Genomic DNA, 17,295 nt, shown 5'->3' on the forward strand with positions numbered 1-17,295 from the left:
ACAATTTCACTCTATCTCTTTGTCAGCCTGCTTACAAAAGGCAAAATAACAGAAAACACTTCTTTCCTCTTTATGAAAAGTTACAATTAACTTTATCTTTCACTTCTCAAGCATTCTTGAGATGACTGGAAAGCACTTTATGTACATCACTTAACCATGTAAGTCCTTCAAAAGCAGAACAGTAGGCCCATAATGCAACCACAAACAGTAAGAGGCAAGCAAACCCCAAACCTCTTTCCATAAAGCTAAATTAGAAGGCAGTAAGATAAATGTTTTAATGCACAGAATTCATGGGCACTAATTCCAGTGAAAGCAGAGAAAGGCAGAGCGGCAAGTAGGTGCAAGCTACTGCTGGTGGTAACTACAATCCAAGCCACTTGCATCTCCGTTAATTTATTTAGCACTTCCCAGAGTCACTCTAAGAGCTGTAAGTAAAATCTAGATATTCTAAACTGACAGTCTTTTTGCACAGCTACAGTAAAATCACACGAGAAACTCATTAGGATTGAAAGGCTTCTTTTTAGAAATATCTATGTTTGGAACTAGTTTCTCTCTCACTTTTTTTTTTTTAACCCAGCTAAACAATGAAGTCTATCTTTTCAGCTGTTGAGAGAAACTCGGCTTTCATCTCCGACAAGCCTTTGTGGTATGACCCAGAAGGAGCTGAGATATGAATGCTAAGTGCTGCAGAATATCACTACTAGCGTATTCTGTGCTCTACTATGCCTGATGCATCCTAGAATGGCTCAGACTGGAACTGATCTTAAAGATCATCCAGTTCCAACTCCCTTCTGTGGGCTGGCTGCCCCCCACCAGCTCGGGCTGCCCAGGGCTCTATCCAATCTGGCCTTGAATACCTTCAGAGATGGGGCACACGCAGCCTCTCTGGGCAGCCTGTTCCAGGGCCTCAGCACCACCATCCGTAGCAGCCATAAGAAAACCAAAAAGATTTTTGGTTTGACCTAGAACTGGTTTATTTCATAAAGTTAAGTTTAAATTTAAGTCATTCAATAGAATTTTTGAATAAAAGTTAACAATTTTTTTAAAAATCTGATGAAGTTTAAATAACAGTTGGAAATCCAAGCAATAGGATTCTCAAAACTTCAAAGAATCACTAGAAATGAATCACAAGTAACTGGAAAAAAAAAAGCCAAATTTCAGCATTTTAATTATTAGACTATTTCTTTGATGGCAATACTTTCAGGTGATAGAACTTGTCAGCAGCTCTAAAAGATATACAGACCATAGTGCTCTATATGTTTAGCCATGAAATAACTTCATAATGTATAAAACTTCTGAACAGTGTATTTTTTAGAAGAGCTGCACTTGCTCAAACCAGTATAATGAACAAAACAAAGGCCGATAGTAGGCTTTAAATCAGAACTCAGTTAGTAGGGGATGAGAATCCATTCATTTCATTAAAGAAGAGATGGCAAAAATCGAGAAAGACGTGGAGAAATGGTGGTTGAGTGCACTCTCTCACAAATGATTCTGTTTAAAACTGCTTAAAAAGATTAAGGCATAGAACACATCATGCTAAAACAGTATTAGGTCTAACTACAAATTCCCTCTGCTTTTCAAATCAATCAATATTTAAAACAAACCAAGTTTAACATCTGAGCTAACACACTTTCCCCTCCAACAGTTCTCCACTTCCCTCACTTCTTTTTTCACCAACAGCAGCGTATGGGTTGAAACAAAGTTCTGATTCTGCTGAATAAAGCCCTCATGCTGATAACTGCAAATACAAAAGTGTTGTAAACATATTGAAGCAAGTTCTACACATTGCAAATAATAAAATAACAGCTAAATGTCAACGTGCTGTATGACTAAGACCACTGATCTCATGGCTGAGAACCTGTGATAGTGAAGTCACTACAGATCTATGATCAGAGCACACACAGAATTCAAGATATGCAAAATTGCATCAGATCAAAAATACAGGAAGAAACTTCTACATCCCTGTAACTGCAAACACTGCTTTGCAAACTTGCCTAAAACTTAAAAACTTTGCAACTGTGATTAAATATGCCTTTTTTCCCCCTCTCTCTGGCAACTGAAACAGTATATTTCTTGGTCTAGAACACCCTTCAAAAATTCTAATATCAATTAGTATTTTTTTTTAATATGATTTCATGTATTTCACTTCAGTTTCTACCTATACAGATACCTTTATCCAAACTTGCATACAACTGCCTGGCTACACACAGCATTATCAAGTTTTCTTTTGTCTGTAGACATCTCTGTGTTTACAAACACTCAATCTACTCTAAGCTTTCATCTGATCAACAGAAAACACGCTTTCCCTCATTTGGACTGCACATGTAATCAAGTTGACTTGTATCACTTCTATGCAAATAAAAGCTCGTGTTTTGATTTCTGTTTGAACTGAGCTCAGCAAGACCTAATGTTGGAAGAGTCTGAAATCCCTAATCATCATTCATCAAATGAACAATGTACAGCTGAAAACGGTGCTTTGATCCCAACAGGTAACTCTAGGAACATAACTTAAATGGTAATTTCAGCTCAAATTAGAACAAGAAAGATGCTTTAATTAAATAGTAGTAACTACAGCATAATGTTCAAAGCGTTCCAACAGTAGCAGCACAATTTTTTTTTATTTCTTTAAGTAATTCTCCCCATGGTAACAAAGAAGAAAACAAAAAACAATAAGTGAACAAATAGCAGAAAAACATGTCAAAGCAACCAGCACTTCCATCTCCAATTAACATTGCATTTATGAAAGTAAACTGGAATGCATGTTTGATCCTTAAAGGAGTTATTTTAGTAATAGATTCATAATGTCCAAAGGTAAACACCACATAAGAAAATGTCATATTATAATGTTCATTAAAATAAAAATAAAAAACGCAAGACCACAAATAGGAAAACATTCACTAGAGGAGTTACATCACTCACATCTATGCACATCTATTAGCCAAGACTCTTCCAACCACAGGGTTGCATCACTGTGGTTTGTATGACAACACCTTCCTGCTGCAAGCTGAACCCCTTGTGGGCCTCTCTAAAAGATTCCCAATATTTGCTTGATCAAAAGTCTGAAGAATTGAAGAAGCTTCATTATTTATTTCCTTTAAGTAGAAAAACGTTTTAATTTGTGAAAGCGTCTCCAGATATTTTCTTTCTTGCCTTTTTCTCAAGAGTGATTTGTGCAGTCTGCTTACATCAAACACAATATTAATATTATACTAAATCTAAAAGAATAAGTAATTGTTATAAAATAATAACCAATAGTAGTTTACGTGAATGCAAGAGAAAAATGGATGCTATACAATTTACTTTTAAAAAAAGAAAGAGCTCACTTTTAAAACAGTTGAAATTACACACAGGCACTGTCAGGCTGGGATTTACAGTGCTGATTTATCTTGGATAGACAGATTTCTTTAGCCTCACAGGAAGGCAGATTTACCTGACCACAAATTATTTCAGCATCCTACTTCATCATCAGCCTTCTCTGATTTGACATGTATTCAGACACAAAGAGGACAAAATATTCCAGGAATAATCTAATCACTGGCATATATTATATTAATGGCATTTTATTCCATTTTCAGAACCTAATAACAGAGCGGGATAGAGAACTGCATGGACTCCTGTTAAGTTGGCTATCTATCATGATCCCAAATTGCTAACAACTTGTATTTCTGAATACTTATCTTGAACATATAGAAAATTTCAACTAAAGTTCAGCTAGAAATTCTTTGTCATCAAACTCACAGAAATCTCTTTAAAACAGTGGTAAACCAGTGTGAAGCATCTTTCACTGAAAGAACTCACATTCTTCAGATAATACAGATAAATCAGTATATGAACATTACAGTGAGTATGCAATGTTGTTGCTAGACCACAGAAGGTTGTGAAAGCTCTGTTTCCAGGTGCCAGCATCTAAAAGAGGAACTGGTTTATTATTTATGAAAGTTTGTACAAAAGATGTTCATCATTTAATCAGTTTTTATACTACCTTAATTTTTCCTTAAAACTCACAATGCAGAAGTTCACAAGCTGCTTTAAAGAAAGTTCCATAACCACTATCCAAATATGAGAAAGCACCACATGAAACAAAGTTTATCTTATGCCAGTGAAAAAGTTTAGTTCCCATAACTGAACGAGATGTAAGGTATTAAAATTGAATATTTTCTTTGATAAATGTTTATTTCCTCAGGTAACGCATAGGAAGCAAGAGGAGATGAACAAACTGAGAAAGGCAGAGAAACAATACAGTTATTTTTAGATGCTGAAGATCAGCTTCATCTGCTAATAATGGCATCGTTCCACAGCACGTGAAAACGAGCAGGAAGGCAACTAAAGACACAACACATACTGTCATTGTGCTTCAGGTGGCACTGACGTGGTAACCACAAGTGCACTTGGAAGTCAGGGAAGAGCAGCCTCTGAAGGACAAGGTGCAGCTGCAATGATGGCATCAGAGAGAACTGAGAAAAAGATAAAACACTGGAAAAAGTGAGAGCGCGGAAGGATATCAATAAAGCAGGTTTGTTGGTGGGAAGGAATGACTGCACTAATAGTGTTTAAAAAAAAAAAGTAACCCTCAAAACAAAACCCAGGAAGGCTGTAGCACAGAAAGTTTAAAGCACACTACTGTCAACATCTAAGCATTTCAGAAGCACAAACAATGAATAAAGCATGCATGCTATAAATTAGACAGTCCACAATATCAGGATTTATACATCAAATACTACCACAGAAGGGAACAGAATGAGAAGTCCAAACACTATACAAACATGAACCTGGCCAGTCAGAGGTAGTTTGGTTTGTCACATCAAGACAAGTGGGAAATGACAGAGAATTGGAAAGAAATTAAGGATAAGGTTCCATCTGATGTAACAGCTCACAGCTAAAGGTATTTTATTAGCTTTGCCCTCTAGTCTTGCAGATATCACCTCTTGCTAGCTGTAGACCTCCATGATGTAGTTTAAATCACTTAACCTGTCAGAATAATAATCTAGTAAAAAAAAAAAAAAAGAGAAGTAAAACAAACAAATAGAAAGGTCACAGAAGTCTTACAAGTGGAAGAATCAGTTCAAAGAAGAAAAGAGTAAGGACTGACTTTTCCTCTTGCTAGCTACTATGATGGATCTCCGCTGATCATGAAACAGAAACATAGGAAATTCAGCAGAGAAACACAAAGAAAACTGAAAAACAGAGATGCTTCAGAAAACTGGAGAATACAAGAGCAAGTATCACAACTGTAAGAGTTGTTTCACTGTTCTGTAGTGCAGTTTGTAGGTTACATATAGGGAGAGGTAGTGAGGAGAGGAGAAACTACATACTCATTTCTTTTCAAAGATTCTAAGTGCTGGAGAGAACAAACTGTTTCACAGAGAAACAGAACACTTCATTTTGGCTCATAAACACCTGTAAACAGCATGCTTCACACTTGCACTGCCAACACTAAGCACCACCAAATAATGAACACTGCTGGTTCTGTTCTCCTGTTGCCTTGAACCTTATCAGCAGAAGCATTATCCTAACCTTCTTAACTTGGCTACTGGAAGTCTGTACTATAATGAATCCCTCCCTGACATATTGAAGGCTGTAGCACTTCTGCAGCTAATTAGCGAAGGCTCCCTTCCCAGGCATGAGAGCAGTGCCAAGGACTACACAGAAGCAACTCAAGTGCCACATGTTAAACATACTATTGCACTGAATTGATCCACATTCCTATTTGTGAACAGGTAGTTATACATGACTATGAAGTTCTATTATAAAAGCCTTTTCATCATGCAAACATACTTACTACTGGACAACCTGAAAGCACAATCTTGATGTAAAAAGCAGTGGCAGGTAATTTTTTTTTATCTTTAAGAATATAACAAATCAATTATCTCAATTTAAATTGTTGCAAATACCTTTTTTTAAATTGGTAAGTCTAAATGTTATCATAAATCAAAGTATTTTTTAAAGTATCTTAACCCCTTCCAACTTTCTAGTGCCAAAAGGAGGCATGTAAACAAGATTAATTCAGTGCACAGAAACAACTCATTTCTTCAACTCAGCCACTTGCAATACAGAGCTTCCTTGCATCTGTACTAGCTACAGAACATATTAGCACTGTCAGTGTTGTAGAAGAAAAACCCTAAACGTGTGCAGACATACACAAACATCACACAAAATGAAGTGTCCCACCAAGCTCAGTTTGCCAGACTTTTTGTTAACCAGCTTGAAAGTAAATGTAGGTTGTCAATGGCGAGAGAATGCTGCTTCAGCAGTTCAGAATGAATTTCAAGCCTGTTCTCCATTTTATCTTTTGTCAGTGTAATGTATTCAATGCAATAGTGAACTGACAATTTAAATAACTACATTTTAAAACAAACGAAGCATTGATGTTAATGTGTGAAAATGGTCCCAACCCTTGGGAGTCCTGGTTCCCACCATTGTTTACTCTGACAACAGGATATAATTGCTTACTTACTTGGCAGCAAACTTTACCATCTGCTTGCTTGCATGCTGTCCCACAGCCACAAGAGCCTGGATATTAAACTGCTGCTGACGCAGGACTAAGAAACACTGCTTCCCTGAATACAAAAGAAAACAACACAGGTGTATTAAGGACAAGTTACTCGAGGTCTTTATAAACGAAGAAAATGTAATTCTGCAATTAAGCTGAGCTTTTAATGAGTTTCTCTCTCTCTTCCCACCCACTCTAGTTATATCTACACTCAGCTCTGCATGTACACACACACACACCAAACCTTGAGATAAACACAACTAAGTTTGGTGTGCATCTAGAAACCTGTGAATGAACATTTTCTGAAAATGAGAAGGTCTTCCAAGATAAGTAATACCTAGACAGAAATTAGAATTTGTAACTTTTAAAATATCTATTGTTCTTCAACTGCTGGAAGAAAATCATACTTCAACATGTTGCACTGTTCACTGTGTTTTCATTGTTTTCAAATAAGTTTTTTCTCCTCTTCTTAAATGTACTTTGGCACTTCTAAAATTAAAACTGTAGAGTTCATTTGACAAAGCTGCTGAGAGAAACAGGCTTGATTTTGCACCACAGGGACTGTACCAACAATGGTCGTTCTATAATACTCTGCACATTCAGAATGAAGGGGAACAAAAGGAGTATTGAATGTGATAAATGACAAGAATCTAAAAGACCCAAGCAAAAATTTCTGTAAGAGCAACTTATTCATGAATAGCTGAGGGAAAAGGAAGTTAATGGAAATTAATAGTGATTTACAGAGAATATAATGCACTTTGTTGACTTTTAAAATTGGCATTTCCAAGTCAACAAAGCTCCTTCTAATCTGTTTAAGTGACAGTTACAATCATTTCCTATTTCTGGTCACATCTCTAATACACATTCATTGCTTAACTTCCATTTAAGGAAATATGGTCATTTTAAATGCTTCTTCCTCAGAGAGAGTAAGAACAAATAGTCACTGTCATACCAGCATGTGACAGAACTCATCGAAACCATTTCAATCCAAAGTTCTGATTCATCAAGTTACAACATTTTCATTAAAATGGTGGAAGCATGAAGAAGCCAGCAGCTCTCATAGACAGCTACCTCCCATTTACTGCTGACTTGATGTTATAAAACATTACAAACAACCAACAGCCAATGTGAACACTGATACAAAAAAGCCAACTGCAATTGCTGTTTGTAAACATGTAGATAACAATTCCTGACACACAGTTGCACATAAACAGTTCCAAAGATAAACACAGATCATTTGACATACAATCTGTCAGAAATAAAAGCAAATGCATTAAACTACTATACAATAATATTAAAGATTAACATAATTACTCAAAATATCTTACTTTGTTCTATGATTGTGATTTCAGAAAAGCAATAAAACTAATACCAGATTTGTAGAAAACAGACTACAACCACTTTCATATTCCAGAGCCTGCAATGTAAGTAAAAAGCTAATATGAGATGAATTTACATATCTCCTACTGGCAAACATTAAGTCATAGAGTTAAATTAGAAAACTACAGGCTTCAGAAATTAAACAGATCCTTTAAGTGGTATACATGTCTATGCTTCACATTTATACAGAAAGTCAACAAACTAACATATGAAATATACAACTTGTCCATAGGACAGAATATGCCAAGTTTGGGGTAAGCTAGGTGTATCTCACATTTAATATCTCTTTATTTCTTACTATACCAAGCACAAGTCTGTAAGTTATTTCCTTGAACATCAGTATTTTTCTCATCTTGCAACATAAAGAATTTAACCAAACATGACAGAAATTCCAAGTGCAATATTAGGCATTCAAACAAAAATACATAGCTGAAGACTACTATAATGTAGCTCAATTAATAAATATTAGTGGAGAAGTTAGTAAAAGAAATGAAGGAACTTGCTATCATACAAATCAGAAGCAAGTCTGGCCGTTGTACTTAACCCCAAACACTAGAAATCTCATCAATACTTCCATCACAGAAGGACTCATGAGTTATGATATCATTTCTATGAGAAAAGAGGATGTTTGTAGAATAATTTCTAATCACACAGAAGTTAAGTGATCAAACAAACCTCACTGATAGAAATAATTATAATATCACAGTTCTGAAAATGGTGGGAGGGAAGAGAACTTCTCTCAGAAGAGCCTATTATGTGCAAGATAAGGCATCAAAAAGATGAGCCATAACCAAATCTAGTCCATGATGACACGTTTCCTTTCTTCCCCGCCTCTTGATCTGGAAAAGCATCAGAGTGAGGAAAAAGAAAAAAATAAGATTTGGGGATCTCTACGTGTTTAAAAATCCTTATGGGGCATTTCAGCAAAAAGCATTAAGACCAACTATTGTGTAATTGCTCCTAGTTAACAACAGTAACCTATTCAAGGCTTCTATAAAATAAACCAATGCTGTCTTCTATATCAGACAGTCTAAAAAGATGAAAAGTTTCAAAATGACATTTAGTTAAGAACTTTTAGTCACAGAACAACAAATAAGAGAATACTTCACACAGAATCCCATCAAGTATTCACAGAAAACCAAAAAGGAATAGATTTCCCTTCTTGGAAGTACCAAATGACACAAGACCTTGAGAGAAAAGGATGCAGGAAGGAATTTGCATAAGCTGCAAAAAAAATAAAAAAAAAAAAAGTAGTTTAATCATACAAAAGGAATACATTGCTAGTTACAGACATCTATCAGCAAAGAAAAAAATGCAGTCCTTTTGCGCTTTGTCGCAGGTCTTCTTTTCAACATACTTTTTTATAAAAGCTTTGCATTCATAAAACAAAACCATATTCTGGTCTAATATATCACAGAAGTCCTGGCTGTCTGGCAGAATGCAGACTGACTTCCCAACTGCTATTCAGTGATAAACATGATCAGTAGCTTAGGCTGGCTTTAAAATAAGGCCAGAAATAACCTTTCAACTACCATAAAAAAACAGGGCTCCAAGCACTTTATTTTTTGTACAACTCACTGAAATTTCCAACACCCCATTCTTTACACATCCTTCAGTTCATTTCCATAGGGCCTCATGAGTGGCTTGCTATATGAGACAGCTGGCTTCTACAGTTGTTCACATTCTTTTTTTTTTGTTGATTATTGGTTAGAACCAGACAGGGTTAAATAAAGGATACGTTGGTTATTTAGAAGTCAAAAATCAATCTTCTAAGAAAAAATAAAGCTATTTTTGTGCTAGATCTTCCTGTTTCCAGCAAGATTTTCCTTTCCGTAGCAGTAGGAATAGTGCCATGCAGTGTGTGGGAAAGGCCAACATTACGTCTTACGCTTAAACATTTGCTTTTGTTCTAAGATTCTTCCCCCCCAAACCAAAGTAAACAAGCATACAGTACTCCCTAACAGCATTCCCTGGATGTCAGAATTGTTCTGTCCTGTCGGACCAAGAAGGAAGAACAAGAACAATCAATAAATTGAGAACATTTGGTACTCGGAATCAATTCCTTTGCTTTTATTCTTCAGGTTGTTTTAAAAGTTTTGAAAACAGGCATGATTATTTCATAAAAAACCATAAGTCTATCCTGAGGTCAAAAGTGAAGGGTGAAAAGCAGCAGCTTCTTTAAAAGCTGAATGTTGTCATGCTGCATGTTAATCCAACTAAAGTAAATGCACATATCATGTAAGGTATCTCACGTAAAACAGAGAAAGTAGTAAACAACCACTCAACCTTCCATTTTGTTCTAGTAGTCTACATAAAGACACCTGCCTCTAATACACTACATTCTGTCACTAGTCTGAATTTTTCATCCTATCACAAATGAAAAAGCCATGAGAATGCTCACAGTTATGTAGCAGCAGTAACATTTAAATTAGTTTTTGTCTCCTGTCCGAATAATTCCAAGCTGTGGAATATAAGCAATGATTGAGGCTTCCACAGCTTTTGAGTTTGTATCATTTCTGTACACATCAACAAATCACTTCCATGTAAAACCACACTGCAGAACTACTGAGGCAATTGCATAGGTCTCTTTAAATTTAAAGATCATAATACAAATTAAAACATCTGTTTATACACAGCTCCTTATTTTAATTGACAGCAGTACGGACAGTAATTTAAGGGAATTTATTTCTCACTCTATGTATAATTAAAAATGAAGTCTTAAAAAGAGAAATGAGTTTGGTATCTGTGTCTCTAATTCGCATTATTTCCAGTTCTAAGACTACTGTTACGTTTCATCTGTGAAGACAATTTGCCTATGCTCTCTTCTTTCAACTCTTGGGAAGATAGAGTATTTATATCCCCCTATTGAGCTGCCAAATGTAACTGAAGCCAGCACAACAGTTGTCAGTGCCTCGTATCAACTGAAAAGGCCAAAGCCTGTTTAAGTTTGCATATGGCAACCTGATCTCCAGAGGGAACTTCTGATTCCGTGAAGAAACATGGCTGTCAGACAGCCAAATATGACAGCTCGTGCTATTCAGAACCTACAAGAGGATGCTCCCTTTCCCTTACTTAAGAAAGATCATGGTTCTTAATTACAAGACCAAGCTGAAACAATCAGATAATGGCAACAAAGTAAAAATTCTGAAATTTTAATGTGGATTAAAAAACATATAGCAACACTATTTGTACACATCAATAAATACGGCTGTCTGAAAATTGATAACTGTAATTTTCTATCCCACTGAGGCTTAAAATCACTTATCTTGCAACTTTAACATCCAAGGCAGAAAAATTCTATGTATGCATTTTAAGTTACTGTTACCTACAGTTGTCCACATCCTATTTTGTAATGGGATAAAAAACAAAAATCATTTCTGCTACAGTGTGGTAGTAATACCCCATCTCCCATTCAGCTGAAAACAATATTTCCTCTTCCCTGTTTAGGAAAAGTGGGTGGAAAGCAGAGAAAATAACTGGTTGAAGCAAACACTGAGTAACCACGTGGCAAAGTTTTCTTGTATGCAAGATATAATTAGCAGATAGTAATTGCTTGCTTCATTTCACTGAAATATCATGGAGCTTAATTAGATGGTCAGGTTACATTAACAAAATGAAAAAATACACATCCGATTCCTGGAAGCCTCTCACCTTTAGCTCTGCTTGTATGAACTCTGCCACGAACCCAAACCACCTCATCAGCCTTCTCCTCTGACAGGTCTTTTATTCGAACTAAAACACGATCTGCATAACAGAAAAAGAAATACATTACAAAACCTTGGGGGAGGGGGACAAGGAAAATATTTTTCACTTTAAATTCCAGATTCATCTTCTATCACCACTAAAATTCATGTTAAATCCACATAATTATTTTGTGTATCTACAGCATAATAAGTTTTTTCTGGAAACACAGGTTCTGTTTCCTCTCTCATCAAGTTGTACTCGATCAAGTAATTGGTTCACACTCACTGTTCAACTTACACAGCAGGTCAAACAGCACTAAACCAAAACCAAGACTTATTGTTGTTCATGGGTGGTAAAACCCAGCACGACTGCACTACTTCTGATAGGGCTTCACTGTACTGCACTGTATTAGCTGGACTTACAGGTCTTGAATTCTGCTAGCTAAGAGATTTCCGCCTTGCTCCACTGTGCAACGTGAAAGTTGGCATGTTGAGTGCAGCCAAGCAATGCCTCAGAGAAGACAAGACTATTCTCTGTATACACGTAAGTGGGGTGAAGATCACTGTAAAATTTTAATTTAAAATAAATAAAAAACCCCACAAGTTAATGCACTTTCCAAATGCAAAGAACATTGCATGCATGGGTAGGAAAAAGAATTTGAATAATAAAGGAAAAAGAAAAAATCACTGAAAATTTTGTTTTGTAAATAAATCAAGACTTTGAAGATATACACAACCAGTATAACCTGACAACATGCTGGCTACATGCCATTAGTTCTTGAAACATACTTATTTAATTGGATATTTCCCTATATTTTGGCCAAAACACTGTTTGAGACTAAAAAAATACATTTGTTGTAGTATCTACAAATCAGGGAATATATTTATAGCACACTGTAGAACCTCAACAGTTCTAGCTGCACGTTTTCATTTACAGCTCATACATAGATTTCTTGGTGCAATAAGCAATGTTTAACTTTTTCAAGAGAAACATACAGCACAAGCAATTTATCTTACATCCCAGACACCTCCATTGTTGCTAAATAACACTAAATTTACTAAGACATTTCTTCCCAACTGAACTTCTCCCAAGTTTGCCTATCCCAGCTTACCATCTGCTGTTCTGAACTCCCTCCTTCTGTCCCTGCATACCAGTCACAGCTTGCCCTGCAATCCTATTATTCTGCACAGGACTAGTATTCTGAACTCTGCAAATACCAAGGGGGGGGGGGGGGGGAGGCAGTGGTATTTAAGTGCTTTTTTTTTTTTTTAACCTCATGCTAAAGACAGTACAGTTTTAGTACTTCCAAGAGTTCAATATGTAGACAGTTGAAATTACCTCAGTCAACTTAAAACTGCATTACTAGAAACTTGAAACATTTTCCAGGCAGAAGCATAAAGACAGAATGAGGTGCTATTCCCAAGTGTTTCAGAAACCATCTGCATTATAAATATTAAATATTTTTTGGATACGTGCTGGTCATCAAGACTAATAAGACAATTTTCATTCAAAAATTTTTGTATGATATAAATTGAAAACAATTTCACCTTTCATACAAAGGCTAACAAAACAATATCCAAAGAGACATAACAAAATGATTTTATTTTTTTTTATAACACGCAAAGCAACTTCTCCATCACCTTACTTCCCTACAGAAAAAAAGTTACCCTATCAGTCCCAAATCTCTTCTTTCCTCTTATTTCTAAGATGCTGCTAGTTTGTGTTAATGTCTACATTTTTTACTGTACACAATTGTTTGTACCTCATTTTGTCTTGTCCAGCCAACATATTGTAGCTTCTACCTTCCCTCCATACTCACATACAATTCATTGCACAGGAAACTCCCTTCAGTTTCTGTCCTTTTCCTTGATAAAAATGAAGCTTCCTGTTCTCACCTTTAAGATTCTCCCAGCATACTCTTCATTATGCTGCCTACTTATTCTTTCACAAATCCAAGATACATTTACATTTTCTGTCTTCTCACCCCTTCTTTCCACATAAACATTTACAGATAATTAAATACTGTAAAAATATTTTAAAATTGTGCTTCAGTTGAAATGAAGACATGGGAACACAGGTATTAAAGATCAAACCAAACATGTCCAGCCTCTATTCAATATTCATGCCATATCACCTTCACTGCCATTTTAAATCACGTTTATGACCTAACTGACAGGTTTTTTCAGAGCTCTAACATTTTCATGGGAAAATAAAAATCCAGAAACTTCTATGGGTTGTACATTTACACACACACATTCTCTGCCTGTCTTACCAGTTTTTTTTCTAAGTTCATCTAAGCTACATCACAGAATTTTGAAAGGTACGATCAGTATTTCTGCAGTCCAGAATCATTACATTATTGGGTAAATTAGAATAAAAGAACTGAAAGGTAAGTTTAATTAAGAACCCTAAAAGCCAACAGCAGATTAAGATGAAAGCAGCTTTGAAAGAGGAGAAATGAAACCAATGGGTCTGAATGGACAAAAGGGAAAAGCAAACGGAGTTTTACTAGCAATTATAGCCCCAAGAAGGCAGGAAGGACTGTAAAAACATGATGTAATGGGAAGTAAGAACACCAGATAGGTGGAGCAGCCAGCATTAGAAGACAGAAGTGGGCCAAGAACAAAAGCACAGATGTGTGTGAGATCAGTAGTGCAGGGTGGATCATCTATGCAAAAAACTTTGTAACTGAAAAAAGCTTTATTTTGCCTGGAGAGAAACAAGAACCCATGAGTACAGTGAAATGACAACAAACTCAGCCCTCAGAAAGTGATTGATGACTACACTCTCCCATGAGTCCTTTGGTGAGAACTCTCCCTGCCAGGAGCTCCTGAATCTTTAAGAGCATCAACCTTGAGGAAGGCACTGGGCTGATTTGTATTGCTGGCATTTTGGTTTTTATCATTACCTTATTTGGCATTCAGTGTAACCACCTTCTAAAGAAACGGAATGTAGCTTTTATTTTATGCCCAACGGAAAGCCTAATCGATCTTGTCCATGCATTGGCTGACAATTGTTTTATTAAATGAGGATTGAGGAGACAACAAACCTAATTGCAGCACTCCGCCCTTTTCATATTATTTCCCATAGCTTTTACCATTTACCTTCTCAACATTTTTTTTCTGCGGAGCATTTTTGAATGTTTCCTTTGAACATGAGAGAGTTGACAATGGAAGACTTCCTCCAAGAAAGGGGAATTTGATTCTTCATCTGAGTTGTCTGGTTCGGGGTTCACACAGAGTTACTGATACAGGGTGTGAAACTGGCACCTGGGACAAAGCTCACAGAAACTCCAGTGAGCCAAATGCCATTGGAAAAGAGTGCAGGGTGAAAAGATCCAACAGGACTTCAGCTTACAGTCAGCAGTGTAGTCAAACTGGTAAGATACTAACTTTGAATAGTTAATTCTTCCTTGTCATCACACCTTCTGCGCTGTGACTGAAGTGCTATCTATCCACACTCAGTATGGAATGGACAGCTGTATTTCTGCTTCTTCCTGCACTCATTAGACCCCAGTGAACTTCCTTCGCTTTGCCAAACTGGCTAAACAACTCATTATTAGCAATTAAACATATTGAAATGGAGCACCTGAAGGCAACAGAAGCCAGCAATTAAACTGGCTAACATTGTCAGAATTTCAACTTTAGTTACATTTCTTTGACAACTAATGCATATCTTATTCAATAACGGCTGTTAACGCAGTATTTAATGATTTTCTTGCTCTGCTACAACATTGCATAATGTTTCTTTTTAGTCATTTTCAACCTATGATCGCTTTTGTGGCTTCTCTTCCCTACGTTCTGTATTTCTCTGAGAGGTCAACCAAAACAACCATTCTGTAACCTTGTTACAGAAGATGTTTCTTTTTTACATTCCACTACCAAAGACTTACCAGAAGCCAGACTGCTATCTTTTCTCATTCCTGTTTCATGAACTGAATAATGTGAAGACTGTTTCCTGGGATGTTGACCTGGGACACTGTTCTATAGCTGACAAGTCTTTCTGAATCCCAATTTACTATCACTATGAAATGAAGATTCTCTGAATTCACAGTGGTATGAATAACTATACAGCCCATAAATATTAATGTATCTACTCAGAATGAGCCGTTGCAGCAAGCCATAGCAGAACTTATTCTAAGCAACAAGCAAACAACCCTGACATCTCCAGGACCTGGTATATCATTAAAAAAAAAACCCACAATAATTTAATACAAGAGAGTCAAACCTGCAGTGTCAGAGAAAAACTGACAGGCTGTGTAGGGCACGGTCCTTACTCTCTCTATATCAACTCTGATATCCAACCTTTTTCTTCTATCTTATCAGTGCGTTCTGTGTTGCAACCTGTGTCTTCTTGACCTCCAGTCCAAATGCCACACAATTTCCAGTCTTTCTTTACCTTTTCTATGTTCTTCTGATAAGCAGCTTTAGATAGTAACAAGATCACCATCCCTCAGCTGCCCCCTTTCCAGGATGAACAAACCCAGTTCCTTCAATCTCCCTCAGAGATCCTGTGCTCCAGTCCCTGACCAGTCTGGCATCACTCCGCTGGACAGACTCCAACACATTAGTGTTCTCCTTGCACTCAAGGTGCAAGGAGCTCAAATCTGGACACAGCACTCCAAATGCAATCTCACAAGTGCCAAGCATATTCAAATAAGGGGAAAGAATGACAGAAAGATCTGAATGAGAGAGTCTGGTAAATGATTTTTCAAACAAGTAGTGAACACATCCAATAGGTCACTTTTTTACCACCTTCTTCTTTAAATACTTTTTTTTTCAAACTGACCTGGTTTCTCTTGGGATTGTATCATTGATGACACTCCATATCTTTCTTTCGCATAATCCTAAGGAAAGGTAAGAAACATGTATCAAAGAAGCACACACAAAAGGATGAACAAAATCATTAGTTAACTGAGGTAATACAAAACAATTAGTGAAAATATTTCAGTTAAGAAGTTGTATTTGGGGACAGTGTATTCTCAAAGACATTAGCAAAAAAAATTGTGCCCTCCAAGAAAAATTCCAAAAGGAAACACACATTAGGATCACTATTCAATACACAGAAGTTAGTACAAATGCCTGTATGAAGAGCATACTCTTGAAAATGCAATGAAGAGCCATGGAAGAAGATCCACTACTGAGCACTTCATTCCAATATTCAATATCCAATATTCAGGCACACTAAGAAAACCAGCAGACTGCCATGACAGTACAAGCAAACTTGACAGACTACTAACAAAATCTGTTATGGAAGACATTGGGGTGGGGTCTATTAATTAAAAGGATCTCAATTCCATATTTAGTTTCCAACTCTAAGCCCATGCGCTTCCAAATAATAAAAAAAAACACTCATTTATTTTGTTCTACCCAGTAAACGAACATAACATCATTCTAAATGCTTCCACTGGGGTTCCTGGCTATATTACTTCTGCTTAACCGTGGTCCAAATACAAATTTTTACAGAAGCCACCTATGATGAGAATTCCTTGTTGCTGATACACATTCGACCTTTCAAAAGAAAGTAAGACTGACTTTATAGTGAAACGAACTGATTTCCATTATCTTTATTCTTGAAGAAATAGGGACCCACGGCTTCTAGGCGCTGATCCGATACATTCAAGCTCAACCTCCTGCCACGCCAGCAGCAGCCATTGAGGCCTGCTTGTGAGCACGCAGCCGGGCCGTGCCTGCAGCTCGGCGCTCTGCTGACAGGGCACAGGGGCACGGCGCTCCCGCCAC

At 36.7% G+C, this 17,295-nt stretch overlaps 1 protein-coding gene across 1 annotated transcript in view; it reads right to left on the bottom strand.

Annotated features, from left to right (window-relative positions):
• Window positions 1-16,438, bottom strand: part of DARS1 (aspartyl-tRNA synthetase 1) — a 34,685-nt gene extending 18,247 nt beyond the window's left edge. The window contains exons 1-3 of the mRNA XM_010714025.3: window positions 16,343-16,438; window positions 11,522-11,614; window positions 6,455-6,557 (exon numbers count right to left, since the gene is read on the bottom strand). Of these exons, the coding sequence (XP_010712327.1) occupies window positions 6,455-6,557; window positions 11,522-11,614; window positions 16,343-16,367 (221 nt within the window). The 5' untranslated portion in view covers window positions 16,368-16,438. The remainder of the gene's footprint in view (window positions 1-6,454; window positions 6,558-11,521; window positions 11,615-16,342) is intronic.
• Window positions 16,439-17,295: the final 857 nt, after the last annotated feature.

Source organism: Meleagris gallopavo, chromosome 7, assembly GCF_000146605.3.
Source record: "Meleagris gallopavo isolate NT-WF06-2002-E0010 breed Aviagen turkey brand Nicholas breeding stock chromosome 7, Turkey_5.1, whole genome shotgun sequence".
In the NCBI taxonomy this organism is placed as follows: domain Eukaryota; kingdom Metazoa; phylum Chordata; class Aves; order Galliformes; family Phasianidae; genus Meleagris; species Meleagris gallopavo.